The 16,980-nt window shown below is 44.4% G+C and overlaps 1 protein-coding gene across 1 annotated transcript in view; it reads right to left on the bottom strand.

Moving 5' to 3' along the window:
- Positions 1–16,980, bottom strand: part of CSMD2 (CUB and Sushi multiple domains 2) — a 667,647-nt gene that overhangs the window by 75,944 nt on the left and 574,723 nt on the right. Inside the window, exons 43-46 of the mRNA XM_081490945.1 lie at positions 14,285–14,462; positions 13,116–13,261; positions 1,992–2,072; positions 1,382–1,495 (exon numbers count right to left, since the gene is read on the bottom strand). Of these exons, the coding sequence (XP_081347071.1) occupies positions 1,382–1,495; positions 1,992–2,072; positions 13,116–13,261; positions 14,285–14,462 (519 nt within the window). The remainder of the gene's footprint in view (positions 1–1,381; positions 1,496–1,991; positions 2,073–13,115; positions 13,262–14,284; positions 14,463–16,980) is intronic.

Below are 16,980 nucleotides of genomic sequence, written 5' to 3'. Positions count from 1 at the left end.
GGGGCTGGAAAGAAACGGGAACTGACTGTTAACTGACTGCAAGAGTTCTCTTGGGGGGTGATTAAAATGTTCTAAAATGGATTGTGACAATGGTGGCAAAACCCTCAAGGTGCTAAAAACCACTGATGCATACACTTAAAGTGGATGAGCTGCATGGCATATGAACTATACCCTGATAAAGCTGTTCTTACAAAAAAAGACTACATAGGGTCATACCTTGGGAAGCCAGCATGACACCAAGTCCTGGAGGAAAGCATGAGGCTGAGAATGGGGAGTAAAGCAGGAAGACTGGAGCCACGTAGACATAGACACAGAGCCGGAGATGATGAGGAACTAGGGCTGGAGCTAATCAACAATGGAGACTAAAGTTCACTGCTATTGGGGGCTGGCCATCTGGTATGTGGGTGGGTCAGCTCAACTGAAATAGATCCTGAATTTCTCAGTGTATCAGCAGCCTAACTCTGGGGCTTGTGGTCCCTCTCCTCCTCGCTAACAATCCATATTGCAGATTCTCCCTACTCTTGTTTTCTTAGAGATGGAGAAGCTGATCTGCTTCTCCATAGGCTACTAAATATCTGTTGGTGGCAACAGCATTAGAAGCAGTAGTAGAACTAGAAACTCTAATAATAGCCCACACCGAACAGTTACTATGTGCCAGGCATAGTTCCAAAGTGCTTTACACTGTTGACTCATTTAATTCCTCATAGCAAGGTCATGACATTAGTAATATCATTATCCTTATTTTACCAATGAGAAAACTGAGGCACAGGACAGTTAGGTATCTTGCCCAGGTCAGATGCCTCGTGAGTGGAAGGTATTGTTTTGGGGTGTTAGCTGGGGTAACTGGTGAAGCACATCCACCTTCAGTCAAGTCACCCCACTGGAATAAAGACAACTGTGGTCTCTTGGTTGCCTAGCTCAGCACACAGGGTTTTGGATACACCTGTACTCCAGTGAGGCAAGGTTGGTATGTGAGCCTCGACTCCCACCAGAGGTCCCACAACCTCCTTCCATTTCCAGGGAGTGTCAGTTAGAAAAAAGGAAGGAATTTCCCTGGAAGTCCAGTGGTTAAGGTTCTTCACTTCCAATGCAGGGGGTGTGGGTTCAATCCCTTGTCAGGGAACTGAGATCCCACCTACCTTCCAGCAAGGCCAAAAATTTAATAAAGAAAAAAGGAGGACAGAAATAAATGAGGCCTCTATGGCCAATTCAAAGCCCTGGATCTAAAAGCAGGGCAGAGAACCTACCTAGAACACTCACTCACTCATTCCAGCATTTGCCAAGTGACCTCTTACTTCACGGGCAGGGGCTGGGTATACAGAAAAAGGAAAACGGGGGCTCTGTTTTGGAGAAACTCCAAGGCATGGTTCACTGCAATTACCTTCACATATTGGGGGCGGCCCTTCAAACTGCAGGTAAGTTCCAAGTTTGCAGGTCAGGATTTCATTCCCCACTAAGGTAAAGCCAGGGAGGCACCGGTAGCGTACGATGTCACCTGTCAAGGAAAGACCAATATGGGGATTTCCTGGAGAAGACTGGGCAGGGCTGATGGGCACCCCTTAGTACCCACTTGAACCCACTACCAGGCAAGATGATCAGTGGCGGGTTGTGTTCCGTTGAGTGAATAACTAGCTCATCTCCAATCAAATGACACAGATGACCACAGCTCCCCTCTTGGAGCTCAGCCTTGCTGAGCCTAAGAAAGGTCCACATTCCAGGAACTTTTATAGTGTCCTGTATGGACTTATTTCAAAAAATATCCTGACTTGAATCATGGAAGAAAAATCTCTTTTCTAGCTCCTCCGGCTATGTACGGCTAAAAGAAAGAGTGGTTGTATTTTGAGCGAACCTCAGTTGACAGAATATCAACCCTTTTGCACTGAGTCTATTGTTTCTCTTCATGGACAGGAGAGATGAGCCCCACCGGCCAGAACTGCTCCCCTCCCACCCCTCCTCCCCAGCCCAGTCCTTGCTGGTTTGGGAGATGTTACCTATGTTGAATTCTTCATTCTCTGTGACAACTTCAGCATTGGGGAGGATGGTAGGAGGAGGGCATTTGGTGAGTGGATAAGCTGAAAAGACAAAAGCAGACAGGTTGATGTAAGAGCATCACTCCTGGCACACGTGGTCATTCATTAGCTCAGTGCCTCATGTTCTCACTCCTCATCCATCCACATAGCCGATGTTAAGGAGTATTTATCTGCACACAGGAGAAAGTTAGCCAAGTACTATCTTGCTTATCTGCTGCCATCTTTTTGTTTGTTTGTTTGCTTTTGATGCAAAAACCAGGAACCAAATATGAAGACTAATGATAAAGGAGAGAGGATATAAGAAGTTGGTGACAGGCCCAGTGCTGAAGGGACGGGAGAGAAGCATTACCGAACACCTGCTGTGTGTCACTATATTGTAGATCTGTCTAGTCAAAGCTAGTCTTTCCAGTAGTCGTGTACGGATGTGGGAGTTGGACCATGAAGGAGGCTGAGCGTGGAAGAATTGATGCTTTTGAACCGTGATGCTGGAGAAGACTCTTGAGAGCTCCTTGGACAGCAAGGAGATCCAACCAGTCCATCCTAAAGGAAATTGACCCTGAATATTCACTGGAAGGACTGATGCTGAAGCTACAATACTTTGGCCACCTGATGTGAAGGGATGACTCATTGGAAAAGACCCTGATGGTGGGAAAAATTGAGGGCAAGAGGAGAAGGGGGCGGCAGAGGATGAGACGGTTAGCTAGCATTACCATCTCAATGGATGTGAACCTGAGCAAACTCCGGGAGATAGTGAAGGACAGGGAAGCCTGGCGTGCTGCGGCCCATGGGGTCCCAAAGAGCTGGACACAACTTAGCGATGGAACAACAACTGTATCTCAGGCACGTTCATGCGCTGTCACCTTGAATTTTCACAATAGCAGGTTCCCCTGTGAGGTATTTTCACTCTACTTATGAGGAAGCTGGGATTCATTACTTCTCTAGGGTCACACAGGAAGTAAGTGGCACAGGCAGGGTTTGAACTCAGGTCTGGCTGCTCTCATATCCATGTTCTTTCCACTAGTCACCATCTAAATTCTGTGTGTGGTCTAGGTGAGGGCCAGCAAGACCGCTTATTTCTCTTTTGACCTTGGGCCAAGTGTTGTGGCTTCAGTGGATTTTCTAAACTGACAACCATCTCCCTCTGGGCAGAGACTGGTCTATGCATGGAGGGTGTCCCTGAGGCCAGGTTCAGTGTGGGCTCATAACTAGGCTGCCTTTCATTATCTGGCGCATAGTTGAGCACTGAGTGTGTTAGTTAGCTGCTGTTGCCACCACTGCTGCTGTTATTATCTCTGAAGTCACTTCAACGCTTGCTATCTTTTGAAAAATAGTACTCTCTATTTTTTTTTTAAATTTGCCACTGGCACCACTTGTGTGTTCAGTGACTCAGTTGTGTCTGACTCTTTGTGACCCCACGGACTGTAGCCCATCCAGCTCTCTGTCCCTGGGATTTATACTGCACCATAAACATTAAAGGCACTATGCAAACTTTTCAGCTTGAGATTGAAACCCTAGACAGAAATACGGACTAAATATGAAAGATATGGCAAGAAAGTGCTGGAGACAGTGCTAGGTGGCAGGGTACCCTTCACGGTGAACATCACTTTGGGATAACATCACTCAGAACCCAAGGCACCTGAAACACGAGTTCCAGATGTTCACGTGGCATTCTGATATTCTAACAATGCAAAAGTAAGCAGACAGTCCTTGCCTCACAGAACTTAGACCCAGCAGCGGAAACAGTCACCAATTTTTGGTGGTCCCAGTGCAGGGGACACGGGTTCGATCCCTGGTCCGGGAAGATTCTACGTGCTTCGGAGCAACTAGGTAAGTGCAAAACAACTAATGACTGAGCCGGAGTGCTGCAACTACTGAAGCCTGGGTGTCCCAGAGCCCAGGGCTCTCCAACGAGAGAAGCCACCACAACAAGAAGCCCACATTCCTCAACGAACAGCAGCCCCTGTTCACAGAAGCTAGAGGAAGCCGGAGCACAGCAGTGAAGGCCCCGTGCGGCCAAAAAAAAAAGCTCTTCATTTTAATCCTTGTCAACTTGACAGACAACAACCACTTCTTTTCTTTTAGTTGGCATTTGACAACTAGTTAGGCTAAACATTTTTTCACACGTTAATGGACTATTTGCATTTTTATTTTTAACTCTCTGTTCATGTCCTTCGCCTCTATTTTTCCTACAAATTTGAAAAAACTCTATGTATATTCATAGTGATCTTTGCCTATTAAGTATATTTCCCAATTAATCATTTGCTCCTGATTTGTTTATGGCACTCTTCTGGCGTGTACAAGCATTAAATTTTTATTTAGCCAGTTTTCAATGTTTTCCTTTGTAGAATTTTTAAAAAATTGATACCTTCCATTCTCAGCCTCATGCTTACCTTTAAAACATACCTTCTAAAACTTTCTAAGACACACTTCGCTTTCCCAGAAAAAAAAAAATTGTTAAAAGAAATCTCTGCCTAAGCAGAGCCTGGGTATTTTATAGTTTGTGGTTATGGTTTGATAGGCAATCTCCCATTACATTTTAAAAATTAATTTTTTAAAATGAAAAATTTCTGCTCAATGCAGAAAGCTGGTGGAATACTGAAAAACAATAAAACAATAATTTTCCAAGTGCCACTAGCAATGGTATAACCGTTGCTAGCATTTTAGTGTATGACTTTGGATCTCTTACAGACAGCTCTCCTCCCCCCACAAACACACTGGATCAGCCATGTTATGACTGCAGAACTCGAGGGCAGGGGGACACTCAAAACTCCTCTGTCTCCTTTTGTCTGCATCCCCTCGTTCCCCTGGGGAGTGAGGCACTGACACGGCTTAGTCTCCAGGACATGTTAACATGCCATCAGGTGGGCAGCTCCAGCAGCAGCCATTGCGGGTCATTCACTGCACATTGACTTCTTTCCCATTGACTCTCTGGATACGTTCCTCCTTGGGCTGAATTGGCCTTACCTCTGATGCTTTTTGGGGTTTCCCAGGTGGCTCAGTGATAAAGAATCAGCCTGCCAATGCAGGAGACCCAGGAGACTTGGGTTCCATCCCTGGGTTGGGAAGACCCCGTGGAGTGGGAAATGGCGACCCACTCCAGTATTCTTGCCTGTAAAATTCCATGGACAGAGGAGCCTGCTGGACTGCAGTCCATGGGGTCACAAAGAGCTGGACACGACTGAGCAACTGAGCATGGACACTGAAGCTTTTAAAGCCAAATTAGCCGAGGGAAAAACGTAGTTCACATGGTTCAGTTCAGTTTACCTGATGGCTCTGGGCTTTGCACTGGGATTTGGGGTCCAAGCCCAGTTGATATTAAAATGACTTCCCTTGCCATTGTTCCTTGAATATATCTCTTTCTCAAGAAACTCACAAAGATGGGGTGGCTGTGATCTATGTTAGGGATCCATAATCATTGTATCCTTTGGCTATACCACCATCTGAAAGTGTTAGGAAAGTGTCAGTTGCTCAGTCGTGTCCGAATCTTTGCAACCCCATGAACTGTAGTCTGCCAGGCTCTTCTGTCCATGGGGTTCTCCAGGCAAGAATACTGGAGTGGGTTGCCATTCCCTTCTCCAGGGGATCTTCCTGACCCAGGAATTGAAACGCAGGTCTCCTGCATTACAGGCAGATTCTTTACCACCTGAGCCACCAGGGAAGCCCACCATCATCTGAGCCTTCCCCCCCAAAAAACATACGCTTTTTTAAAATCAAACAATAGAAAATAAACATTTCCCCTAATCAGTGATTATATTCTACATGAATGACTTTTAAGGGCTGTATTTTCCTCCATTTGCATGTATGTGTCATAATCTGTACACCCAATCTCCTATTATTTCACATTTGGGTTTTTCTAATTTACCTGTTACAAATAGCACTTCAAGGAATATCTTTATACACAAATTTTTGCACAATTCTCAGAACTAGGATTGGTGGGTCCTAAATACTCATTAATTAGGAACCCTGGGTGTAAGTAACACAAATCAGCTCAGGGTAGAAGTCTCTCAAGAGAAAAGTGAACCCAAGGGTGGCTTTGTAGCCAGATTTCATAAAGGTGGAGGACAAGCAACTGTAGGGCCACCAGGAACCCAGGAAACTTTCCTATGTGTCTGTCTCAGTGGTTCTCCTTCTGCACGTAGGACTTTTCTATTTCTCAGTCTCCATGGATGGTAGAAGATAGGCAATCCACTGCACTTGGATTTATATCTTCCCTCTTCAGGAGACAAGTCCAGGTAGAAACAGAATTTCTCAGGTTCAATCTCGAGTTCCCAAGAGACAGCATTTGATTTATCTCTGCTGGAATCAGGGCAGGGGCCTACCTTTAGTTCCAGTTATCATTTCTGGAGTTGGGGGTGCATGTGGAGGGGAGTCATGATGTACAAATACAGCTGACAGATGCCCACGTGAGTGGGGAAGTTAGGGAGAGCATTATGAGCTGTGTAGATATCTGAAAATGTCTTGACTGGCTAATCACATTGTGTTAATCTTTTGGTATGTATTCTCAGACTTCCCACCACTAAGTGAGCAGCTCTCTGCAACCTTCACAATAGGATTATCATTTTTAAAGGATCCTTACAGATTATTCTTTAATATGAAAGAATCCACTTTTCCAATTGAATGTTTTTGCTTTGAATTCTTTTCTTTGATTGTTACTCTTGTGGTTATAAAATACATCACCATCCAGCTTTTATTTTAAAGCTGTCACATTGTCTTAGTTGCATTCCTGGTATGGAAAACTCTATTATAAAATCTAGTTATATTGTATTTAGCCTAATATAAGAGTCTTTGTGTTTTTAATAGGGAGTTGGGCTTTAATAAATTTGTATTTGTCATAATAATTGAACTTTTTAAAATTTGTGCTTATTCTGTGTTTTCTATAGCTTTGTTTCTACACAGTTCCCCTTTTTTTCTTCCTCTTATCTGTGAATTATGCTTTGCTTCATTTTTTTTCTTTTAGCAATTTGGAAGTACTGTAGTTGAGTTTTAATTTATTGATGACTAAAACATATACTTGGAATCCTTCTTTTTCTAATTATAAAATCAATAATTGAATAGTATCTACTGATTCCTCTACCATGGAACATGAAGACATTTAATTTTTCCTCTGCCTCTTCTAAATATTTGGGCATTTGTTAATATGAAATGATTATTTTTAAACTTCTAAGAATGAATTGTATTTGGATTGTTTTGAATCTATATTTTCAATTATTACTAGATCTAAATCTGTGATTAGTCAATTTATCCCATTTTATCTTTTCTTTTATACAGTTTCTCTATAGAGTTATTTATAGTTACCTCTATATTGAGTTATTTGTTCATCCTTTGTTGGGTAGCTACATCCTCGAGTTAACAGTTCAAACTGAGACTTTGGTTGACACTCATTTTAAGCTCTTGGATATCTGCAAATGACTGTCTCTTGCTGCATATGTGAAGCTCCCAACAATTTTTTTTTCTTGAACAACTCTAAGAATCCCTCCTTCATTTTCTGGAATTGAAAATTTCTGGAATTTTCACGTAATCTGAGAATTATTGATTTTGGCTTCTTGTAGTTAGTTTTCTCAGCCTGGATTCCAGTAGCTTTCTTCTACCCTTCACCCTTATAAATTGGAAAACTTGCCAGGCTGTTTTTGATTTTTCCTGGTATACAGTGAACTCTTTATCCTATATGCACAGATTTTTCCTTAATCTCAGAAGAGTTTTATTTTATTGTTTCTATTCCATCCATCAGGTTCTTCTCCTCAGAAATACTTCTTATCAGTATGTTGGTTCTTTGGCCACTGGATCTCTTTATTTACCATCTTCTCCTTTATCATTTTCAAGTCCTTGTTCTTTTCTTTCTTCATGTGGAGCTTTTCCAGTTTGGCCTCCGCATCTCTGAATTGTTTTTCTATAGCGTTAATTCTGCTCTTTGCTGGTTTGTATGCCAATTTAAAGTGTGCAATTGCATTTCTTTAAAACCTTTGTTTTTTATAGCTGGCTCCCCTCATAAATAAAACTTTTAATTTGTAACAATCACAAAGGTGTAGGAAAAGTTGGAATTATAGTATCAAAACTTTTTCCATGAACCAATTGAAAGTTAAGTTGCCAACATGATATCCTATAACCACCGAATATTTCAGTGTGTATTTCCTATAAATAAGCACATTCTCCCACACAATCACAATGCAAGCACCAAAGGAGGAAATTAACACTGATTTGTTAGCACCATCTAATCCTTACATTCCATTCAATTTCTGCCACTTGACTCAATAAAGCCACTAATAGCTAACGCATCCAGTTTGGAAACATGCATTGCATTCTGTTATCATGTTTCTTAGTCTCCTTTAGACCAGAAAAGTTCTAAAGTCTTGGCTTGATCTTCCTGACTTTTACACTTTTGAAAATTATATACCAGCTAACTTCTAGTATGCAACACTGTATTACATTACCCTCAGTTTAGGTTTGTCTGATTCCTCATGATTAGATTCAGGTTGTACATCTTTACAAGGAAGTGATGCTAGGTTCTTCTCATTGCATCCTAACAGGTGGGGTATGATTTCCCCTTTTATTAATCTCTCAGCCAGATAACTCTTATTTGGAGTCCACATCACCTAGACTATTATGCTAGAAGCAGATGCTTTCTAAAATTTGCTTCTTTTCCCCAAGCTGTGTGTTTCCAAGGGCATTTTTCTCTGCAATTCAAATCCTATTTTGTCATTTTTGAGACTACTGCAGCATATTGTCATAAGTCTCCTTAAGGTACTTTTCTTCTTTTTGGTTCTTCTATGAAAAGAAATTTATTTAGGGCTAATGTTTGCCTATAAAAAGGCAAACATTCTTTCCCCGACTCCATTCCCAATTTCTACTCTTTGCAAGTCTGGCTCCTTCTTTTTCTTTAATTCTTGTCTCAAATACCACCTCTTAAGACATGTTTCCCTCAATTATTCTACATGAAGTAGATTCTCTATGCTTTTGTTTGCTATCTTATCTGTTTCTTTCATAGCATGTATTACAAATCACAAAGATTTTATCTGTCTAAACTTGTTTGTTCCCTCTCTTCTTGGGGAAAGAAAACTGCATGAGGAACAGACGTTTCAGAGAGCAGGAAGCACACATAGTCAATGATGATAAGAAAGAATGCTTACCCTCATCATCAACAGAAAAGTGAAATGCTATTCACCAGGTTGGCAGAAATTTAAAGTCCAGTAAAACCCAGTGTTTGCAAGAATGTAGTGTGATAGAAGCTCTATTTCCATGACAAGGAAGAGTGGGAGCTGTTAAAACTACTTTGTGAGATCGATTTGACCTTATCTAGTAAAACTGAGTATGTGAATACTTTCAACTTCTCAATTCCGCACCGGCATGAACCCTAGAGAAACTCTTGTTCATAAGAAGGAATGCGCAACAATGCTCATATTGTTTGAAATAAAGTAATTTAAATGCCTATTAAGAGTAGACTAGATAAACCACTATTTTCACACAATGAGATACTAGACAGCATTGAAAAGTGAACCTAATCTAGTCACATGCATCAGCATGAATTTCTAAGCTTAATTTTGAATGAAAAAAAGCAGGTCACAGAAGAACACTTACTGAACAATTCTACTTACGTAACAGAAAAACCATGCTAAATGAAACAATATATATTTTTGGAGACATACACCTATGGAGTAAAATCATACTGAAAAGCAATGAAAGATTAGCAGAAAATTTAGCAAAATTCATAACCCTGATTAACTCTGGGGGGTTGGGCAGGGGGCGTATTGGAGGTGGTGCATGGGGCTTCAAGAGCACCGGTGGTATTTTTCTCAGGCTCAGTTGTGGGTGTTCATCTCATTTTTTTTCTTTAAATACACACATGTATGTTACATACTTTTTACATATTGCTAATATTCTACAATTTATCAAAAACCCAATGAGTGGGTGGAAGGTGCCTTCTTGTTCACTTGGCCCCTTACAAAGAGTATCTCCCACTCGAACCTGCTGGCCTGCGCTGATCCTTTTACCCAGGCCCTTGCCTGCTCCTCTGGTCTGTGAGGCCTTGGTCTGAGCTGGCACTGAAGGGTCTCATGTCTCATCTGAGGGCATCAGGGGCACAGTGGCCAGGACACACAGAGGAGAAAGAGATGTCCTGGGCAGACTTACTCAGGAGAACTCGGGAACAAGGACAGCCCAGAGCAGTGCTGGGCCTCCTTCACCTGTGCCTGGACCAGGTGGGGATAAGAGACAAGAGCAGGGATAAGAAATCTGGCTTTAGGAGGAGGTGACTTCATACTGATCCTGTTACTCTCCAAATACAATAACGATGATCATGACAATGATGATGATGATGATTAAAACTGCCACTTACTGAGTAACATTGCTTTAGTTACACAAATTTTATTTCTTAATTGAATTTTTTGAGATCATTGTAGATTCACATGAAATTGTAAGAAATAATACAAAGAGATCTCATGTATTGTTTACCCAGTGATTCCTAATAGAAAACATCTCACAAAACTATGGTATAATATCACAGCTGGGGTATTGACCTTGATACTATCAAGATGCAGAACATTTCCATCACTGTAAGCATCCCTCATGCCACTCTTTTATAGTAAATACATCTACTTCCTTCCCATCCCTAACCCCTACTTTAGCCATGGCAATGACGAATCTGTCCTCCTTTTCTGTAATTTTTCAAATTTTAAAAATGTTGTCCAAAATTATATATGGCTCAAGAATCACAGAATGATGTTGCTGTTCAGTTGCCAAGTTGTGCTGCGACCCCATGAACTGCAGCACAACAGGCTTCTCTGTCCTTCACCATCTCCTAGAGTTTGCCCAAGTTCATGTCTATTGAATTGGTGATGCTATCCAACCATCTCATCCTCTGTTGCCCTCTTCTCCTTCTGCCTTCAATCTTGCCTAGCATCAGGGTCTTTTCCAATGAGTCAACAATTCACACCAGAGATCAAATTGCCAACACTGAATGAAATTTAACAATAAAAAGGAATAAAGTCCTATTACATGTAACCATCTCATGAGATGGTTAGATAGCATCACTGACTCAATGGACATGAATCTGTGTAAACTCCAAGAGATAATGAAGGATAGGGAAGCCTGGCATGCTGCAGTCCATGGGGTCACAGAACCGGACACAACTTAGTGACTGAACAACGATGATTACATGTAATAACTTGGATTAATCGCCAGAGGATTATATTGAGTGAAGAAAAGTCTATCCCCAAACATTATACATTATGGAGTATCTTTAATATTCTCTGCCTAGAGCTAAGCATTCCCCTGCATGATTTCATTTAACTCTGTGAGATTAGGCACTGATAAGATTCCCATCTTGTGGGTAATGAAGTTGAGGCTCAGAAAAGTCAGATGACAGCCTCATGGTCAAGCAGCTAATATATGGCAGAGGTTTGAATCCAAGTCAATGATGCTGGAGTCCACACTCTACCAGTCTGTGGGCAAGTCCCATAGAGTCAAAATAACAGAACCTTCAAAACTGGGGTCCTGGGGCTTCCCTGGTGGTCCAGTGGTTAAGAATACACCTGTCAATGCAGGAGACATGGGTTCAATCTGTGGTCTGGGAAGATCCCACATGCCGAGGAGCAATTAAGCCTGTTCATCACAACCACTGAGTCAGCAATGAAGACTAAGACAGAAACAAAACCCTTGGGTCCTGTTAATTGGGTGAGAGGGGCGCCCAACCAGAGGGGTGCGGGTATGAAGGCAGACCGAGAGGGCGGGGTCTCATCACCACGTCATGCTCACTAGGCCAACACTCCTGGGAATGGTGACTGGAGCTGCCTATGCTCCTAAGTGTTGTTTCAGTCTCTTTCTGCCTCAATATCACTACCTCTCCTGAGGACTTAGAGCTGAATGCATTCAAATTTCTATAAATACACGTGTGAGGTGTTAACACCATGTGGTCTCACCCGAACAGCCAGTGCAGAGCTACAAGGGTTGGGTTCTCCTCCCGGTTCTAGCCGTGTGGTTCTGGGCAAGCTCTCTTGCCTTCCTTGGCTCTCGTTTCCTTGTTTATAAAGTGGGGGTGATAATAGCTGTCTTACTAACTCATGGGATTCTTAGAGGTCAGGAACTCCAAGCCCTTTGTTCTGCAGGTGAAGAAACTGAGCTAGGGAGAGACCTACACAGGTTAGACACTCGGCCTGAGGTGGAGCCAGGAATAAAGTCAAGCCTTCCTGATTTCTAGCTCATATAGATGTAACGTTCTGCAAATTGTAAACACGGGGGCTTATTTCATGGCTGGGCACAAGCCCACAGAGAACTTTCTATAAGTTTTCCTAAGCTGTGTCCACTGTAATAAAAATGAGGAAATACCTGGGACCATAATCTTGGACTTTTATGAGAAAATGGGCTGTCAGTAAGGACAGACACGCCTTGCTCTGTTCATGCTCCTGTACTTGAATTTTCCCCAACTTCCTTTGTGCACAGTACTTCCTGAGGGGTCAACAGAGGCTCTAGATACCTTTGGAGGGGGACCATTCCCTAGAATGTGCTGAGGGATGAGGTGGGGCACAGGTAAATGGATAAACCAACCAGGGAGCTGACGTGAAAGATGAAGAAGAAGACTCACCCTGCTGCCTCTGAACTTGAACTTGGCACCAAGGATCAGCCTTGTGGGCTTCTCCACCCTACTAGTGTGGCAGTGAAGGAAAACTCACATTTATGGAGCCCTGTGCTGGGAGCTCTCACATCGCTACAGCTGAATTCTCATAACCCTGAGGACACTGAGGGCTTCCCTGGTGGCTCAGATGGTAAAGAATCTGCCTGCAATGCAGGAGACCTGCATTCAGTCCCTGGGTTGGGAAGATTCCCCTGGAAAAGGGAATGGCTACCCACTCCAGTATTTTTGCCTGGAGAATTCCATGGACAGAGGAGCCTGGCAGGATACAGTCTATGAAGTAGCAAAGAGTCAGACACGACTGAGTGACTAACACTTTCTTTCTTCTGAGGACACGAGGTGGAGAAGCTATGTCACTCATTCCAAAACCCCAAACTGGCAAATGCAGGAGCCAGGAGGCAAGCCCAGCCTGGACTGAAAAGTCTGGCCCTCCCGTCCTCCCTGGACCAAGCTTTCATACTGACCAGAGAAAGCTATGGCGAAGATCCCACCCATGGCTGACTCATGGTGGAACTTGAGCAGGACCTGGTTGGATGAGCTGTGCATTGTTTTCTTGGCAAAGCTCCGGCTGAAGGCTCCAAGCTGTGGGGCTGTCTTCTGTGGCCCATCCCTGCAAGAGGAAAGAAGGTCCTGAATGTCATGCGTCACCATGCCTGCCTGTTCTAGCTGGTGCATCAGTTGCCTTCAGTGAGCAAAGAGACACAACCATGTTGCCTTCCTGGGCCCAAGGATTTCTTCCCTGGAATTTTATCTAGTCCCTTCTATCTGATCTCAGCCATTGTCTGGAAACTCAGTGAGAAATCCATTCAGGGCAGTCAGGTGACAGTTATCCAGCTCTGGAAATTTTGAGAACAGAATCCTACTATCTCCTGCTGATTCCCAGAAGCTCCAAACAAAGGAATTTTTAAAAGATATCTTTGTCTAGAGATTCAGCGGTTTGGAAAAAACTGTCTAGGAAACTGTACTAATCAACTAGTAATTCACATTCTCATTTTAAAATTAACACAAGATACTCTAACTGTATAACTCAGAGCTGAGCCGTCCAGCTTGGTAACCACTAGGCTACATGTGACTATTCACATTTAAATTATTTAGAATTTAATAAATTTAAAAAATCAGCTCCTCAGTCACTCTAGTCACATTCAAGTGCTCGATGGCCACATGTAGAGAAGGGCTATCATATTGGACCGCACAGATGTGGAATGTTTCCATCACTGCAGACAGTGGTCAGCAGTAGCTCAGCATGAGATGCCAGTGGGACTTCACAGAATCCCACTGCACAGCTCTTCCCTTAGTCTGGGTAGCTTATCCGGTAGATGCAGAATTTTGGTTTGGACTCTGGACGTACTGAGAAAAGTCTGCTCTTTGATCCAGATTCCCACACCCATTGGTGTTTTGACTGACCCCCAGTAGAACTCCAGGTGGGGAACCACTGCCCTGCCAGTCCTTCCCATCAAGGAGTCAAAAAGGCTAATGGAAGCTGAGTTCTTATGCCACTATGTTTATTTGAGACCGAGGAGGCTGACAGCCATTTAAAACTATCCAGCCCTTGGTTTTCTGGACAAATAGATGGGTGATCCAGCTGGGAGCCCCACTAAGGCCCCTTTCCCTGCCGACATGGCAGTGGCCCTACCAGACGGTGATGAGGTCTCCAGAGGGCTCTGTCTGCAGCAGGCTGAGGTTGAGGCGGATGCCGTGACCAATGGGGACGGTGATCAGCCAGACGCAGTCCTGGGAGCTGGAGTAGGGGCTGGGGAAGCCCGGAGAGTACACAGTGCCATTGAAGGAGGTGATGTTCCCGCCGCAGGGGACTGCCACGGAGAGGACACAAACACAGAGGAGTGCTGCGGATTCCCTCCCCCACGGGAATGCAAGTGAGGCTCTGAAGCCGGAGTTGTCCTGCTCCAGGAGGCCAGGAGGGATGGGGAGAGGAGGCGGGCCAAGGATGGCCGGGCCTGGCTCTTCTTGCTGTTCTCAACATGTCACAGCCCGAGAGGCCCCCCGATCTTCAGCACAGGTGCCTCTGTGGGCCTGTCTCAGCCCCGAACGCTCTTTTCTCTTTCTCACGACAGAGACCCATCCAGGAGGAAGAATACACCAAAGCTACTGCCTCTCCTTTTCTAGGAGGTGCTAGAGTCAGGGCTTCACTACCTTCACTGGGAAGAGGTAGAAAATTACGATGGTACCTCTTCATCTTATTATTCTTAGATTCTTGGATTGGTACTTTTGGCCTTGACTTAAGAGTTGTGGATTCTTGGGACTTTCCCGGTGGTCCAGTGGTTAAAAATCTGCCTTCCAATGTAGGGAACATGAGTTTGACCCCTGGTGGGGGAATTAAGACCCCACATGGCACGGGGCAACTAAGCCCGTGTGCCGTATCTGCTGAAGTCTGTGGTCTAGAGCCTGTGCTCCACAACAAGAGAAGCCACCACAATTACAAGTGTGGACACCACAACTAGAGATTAGTCCCTGCTCACCACAACTAGAGAACGCCTGTGAACAGCAACAAAGACCCAACACAGCCAAAATAAATAACTATTAAAAAAGCAATTGCAGATTTTTGTAGTGAGGCTAAGGTTGGATTCAAATCATGGCTCAACCATTAACTTGACTAGATAGCTTCAGATCAGTAGGGTAGTCTCTCTGTCTTCACCTATAAAACAGGACTAAGATCCTCTCCTCATAGGATAGTGGTTGACTCTCGGATGAACTCATGCATTAAGATGCTCAGCCAGTGTGAGCTCACAGGGAGGCATCTGCTACACAGACATGTCCCCTCTCCCTATCTTCGTGTCTCCCCAGAGCAACACCCACTCTTAGACTCAGTCTGATCTAGGCTTTAGGCTGGGTTTGCCTGGTGTCTCAGATGGTAAAGAATCCGCCTGCAATGTGGCAGACCTGGGCTCAATCCCTGGGTTGGGAAGATCCCCTGGAGGAGGGCATGGCAACCCACTCCAGTATTCTTGCCTGGAGAATCCCCATGGACAGAGGAGCCTGGCGGGCTGAAGTCCATGGGGTTGCAAAGAGTCGGACAGGACTGAGCGACTAAGCACACACACACACATAAAGAGTCTGGAATTTTCCATGGTACTTGGACTTGGTCACCACAGAGGAAAACGAGAGATTCTGGGCAAAATCTCCCTGGTCCAGAACAATGAGTGTATTGGCTGGTATGGGTCATCAGTCAGACTCGCAGATGAGGGGCAGACTGGCCTGAGAAGAAAGCATCCCAACACCTCCAAGCAGAGGCCAGGGCTCTGGGCTCTGGTGAACGTGAGCACATCCTAAAAGTGGTGCGCATGGGCATGCCATCCCTCCTCCATGGACCAAACCACCACTCGCTGCCAGATGCAGCCAGGGGAGGCAAAGGACAGCAAGGATACCATGGCATGTGATTCTTATCTGTGGCATCACGATTTCCTGGGACACAGTCGAGTGTACTGGTGTCTCTAGCCCGGGATGGAGCGTGCTGTCAACATGGAGTGTCGAGGGAACATTTGGGGGGTGAGCCCCTTATCTGGTCCTGCGGAGGAGGAGGCAGTCCTGGCAGAATTCACTTTTAGACTCAGACCTAAGGGATAACAAGGGCTACACAGGTAAGGCAGGAGAGAAGAACAACATTCTATAAGGAGGGACCAGCATGCGCTCAGAGCCAGGGGCCAGAGGGGCAAAAATGGAAAGTATTTCAGCTGAGCTGGAGCAAAGTGTGAGAGTGGAGAACACCGGGAGGTCAGCGGGGTCCAGGTCCCGAGGCACAGTGTGCGCTAGCTCCAGGGGGCTGGACAGTTACCCCAAAGGAGGTGGGAACAGCTTGCTAGCTTCTCAGCAGGGCAGTGTCTGGAGTACAGTAAGTCCCCTACATATGAATGAGTTCCATTCAGAGAGGGCATTTGTAAGTCCAATTTGTTCATAAGTCCAACAAAGTTAGCCTAGGTACCCAATTAACACAATCGGCTATATAGCACTGTACTGTAATAGGTTTATAATACTTTTCACGCGTAATACATTAACTAATACATTAAAAACAAACAAATACAAAAAATAAAGAAAACATGTTTCGTCTTACAGTCTAGTACCTTGAAAAGTAAAATAGTACAGTGCAACAGCTGGCATACAGGGGCTGGTGCTGAGTGAACAGGCAAGAATTACTGACGGGAAGAGGGAAGGGAGGAGGTGGGAGATGGTGGAGCTGAAGGGCCGTCAGCCATAGGAGACGGAGGGCAAGCTGCATCATCACTCATGCCTGATGCTGATGGCACAGGTTCTGGTTCCTTGCCAGAACTAGATGCACTTTCGTATCTTTGAAAGTTCACCACTGTACATGAATGC

Source organism: Giraffa tippelskirchi, chromosome 5 (assembly GCF_054371585.1).
Source record: "Giraffa tippelskirchi isolate mGirTip1 chromosome 5, T2T-mGirTip1v1.2.pri, whole genome shotgun sequence".
NCBI lineage: Eukaryota > Metazoa > Chordata > Mammalia > Artiodactyla > Giraffidae > Giraffa > Giraffa tippelskirchi.
Note: the sequence above shows the minus strand (reverse complement) of the source record. Positions and strands in the feature narration are given on the sequence as shown.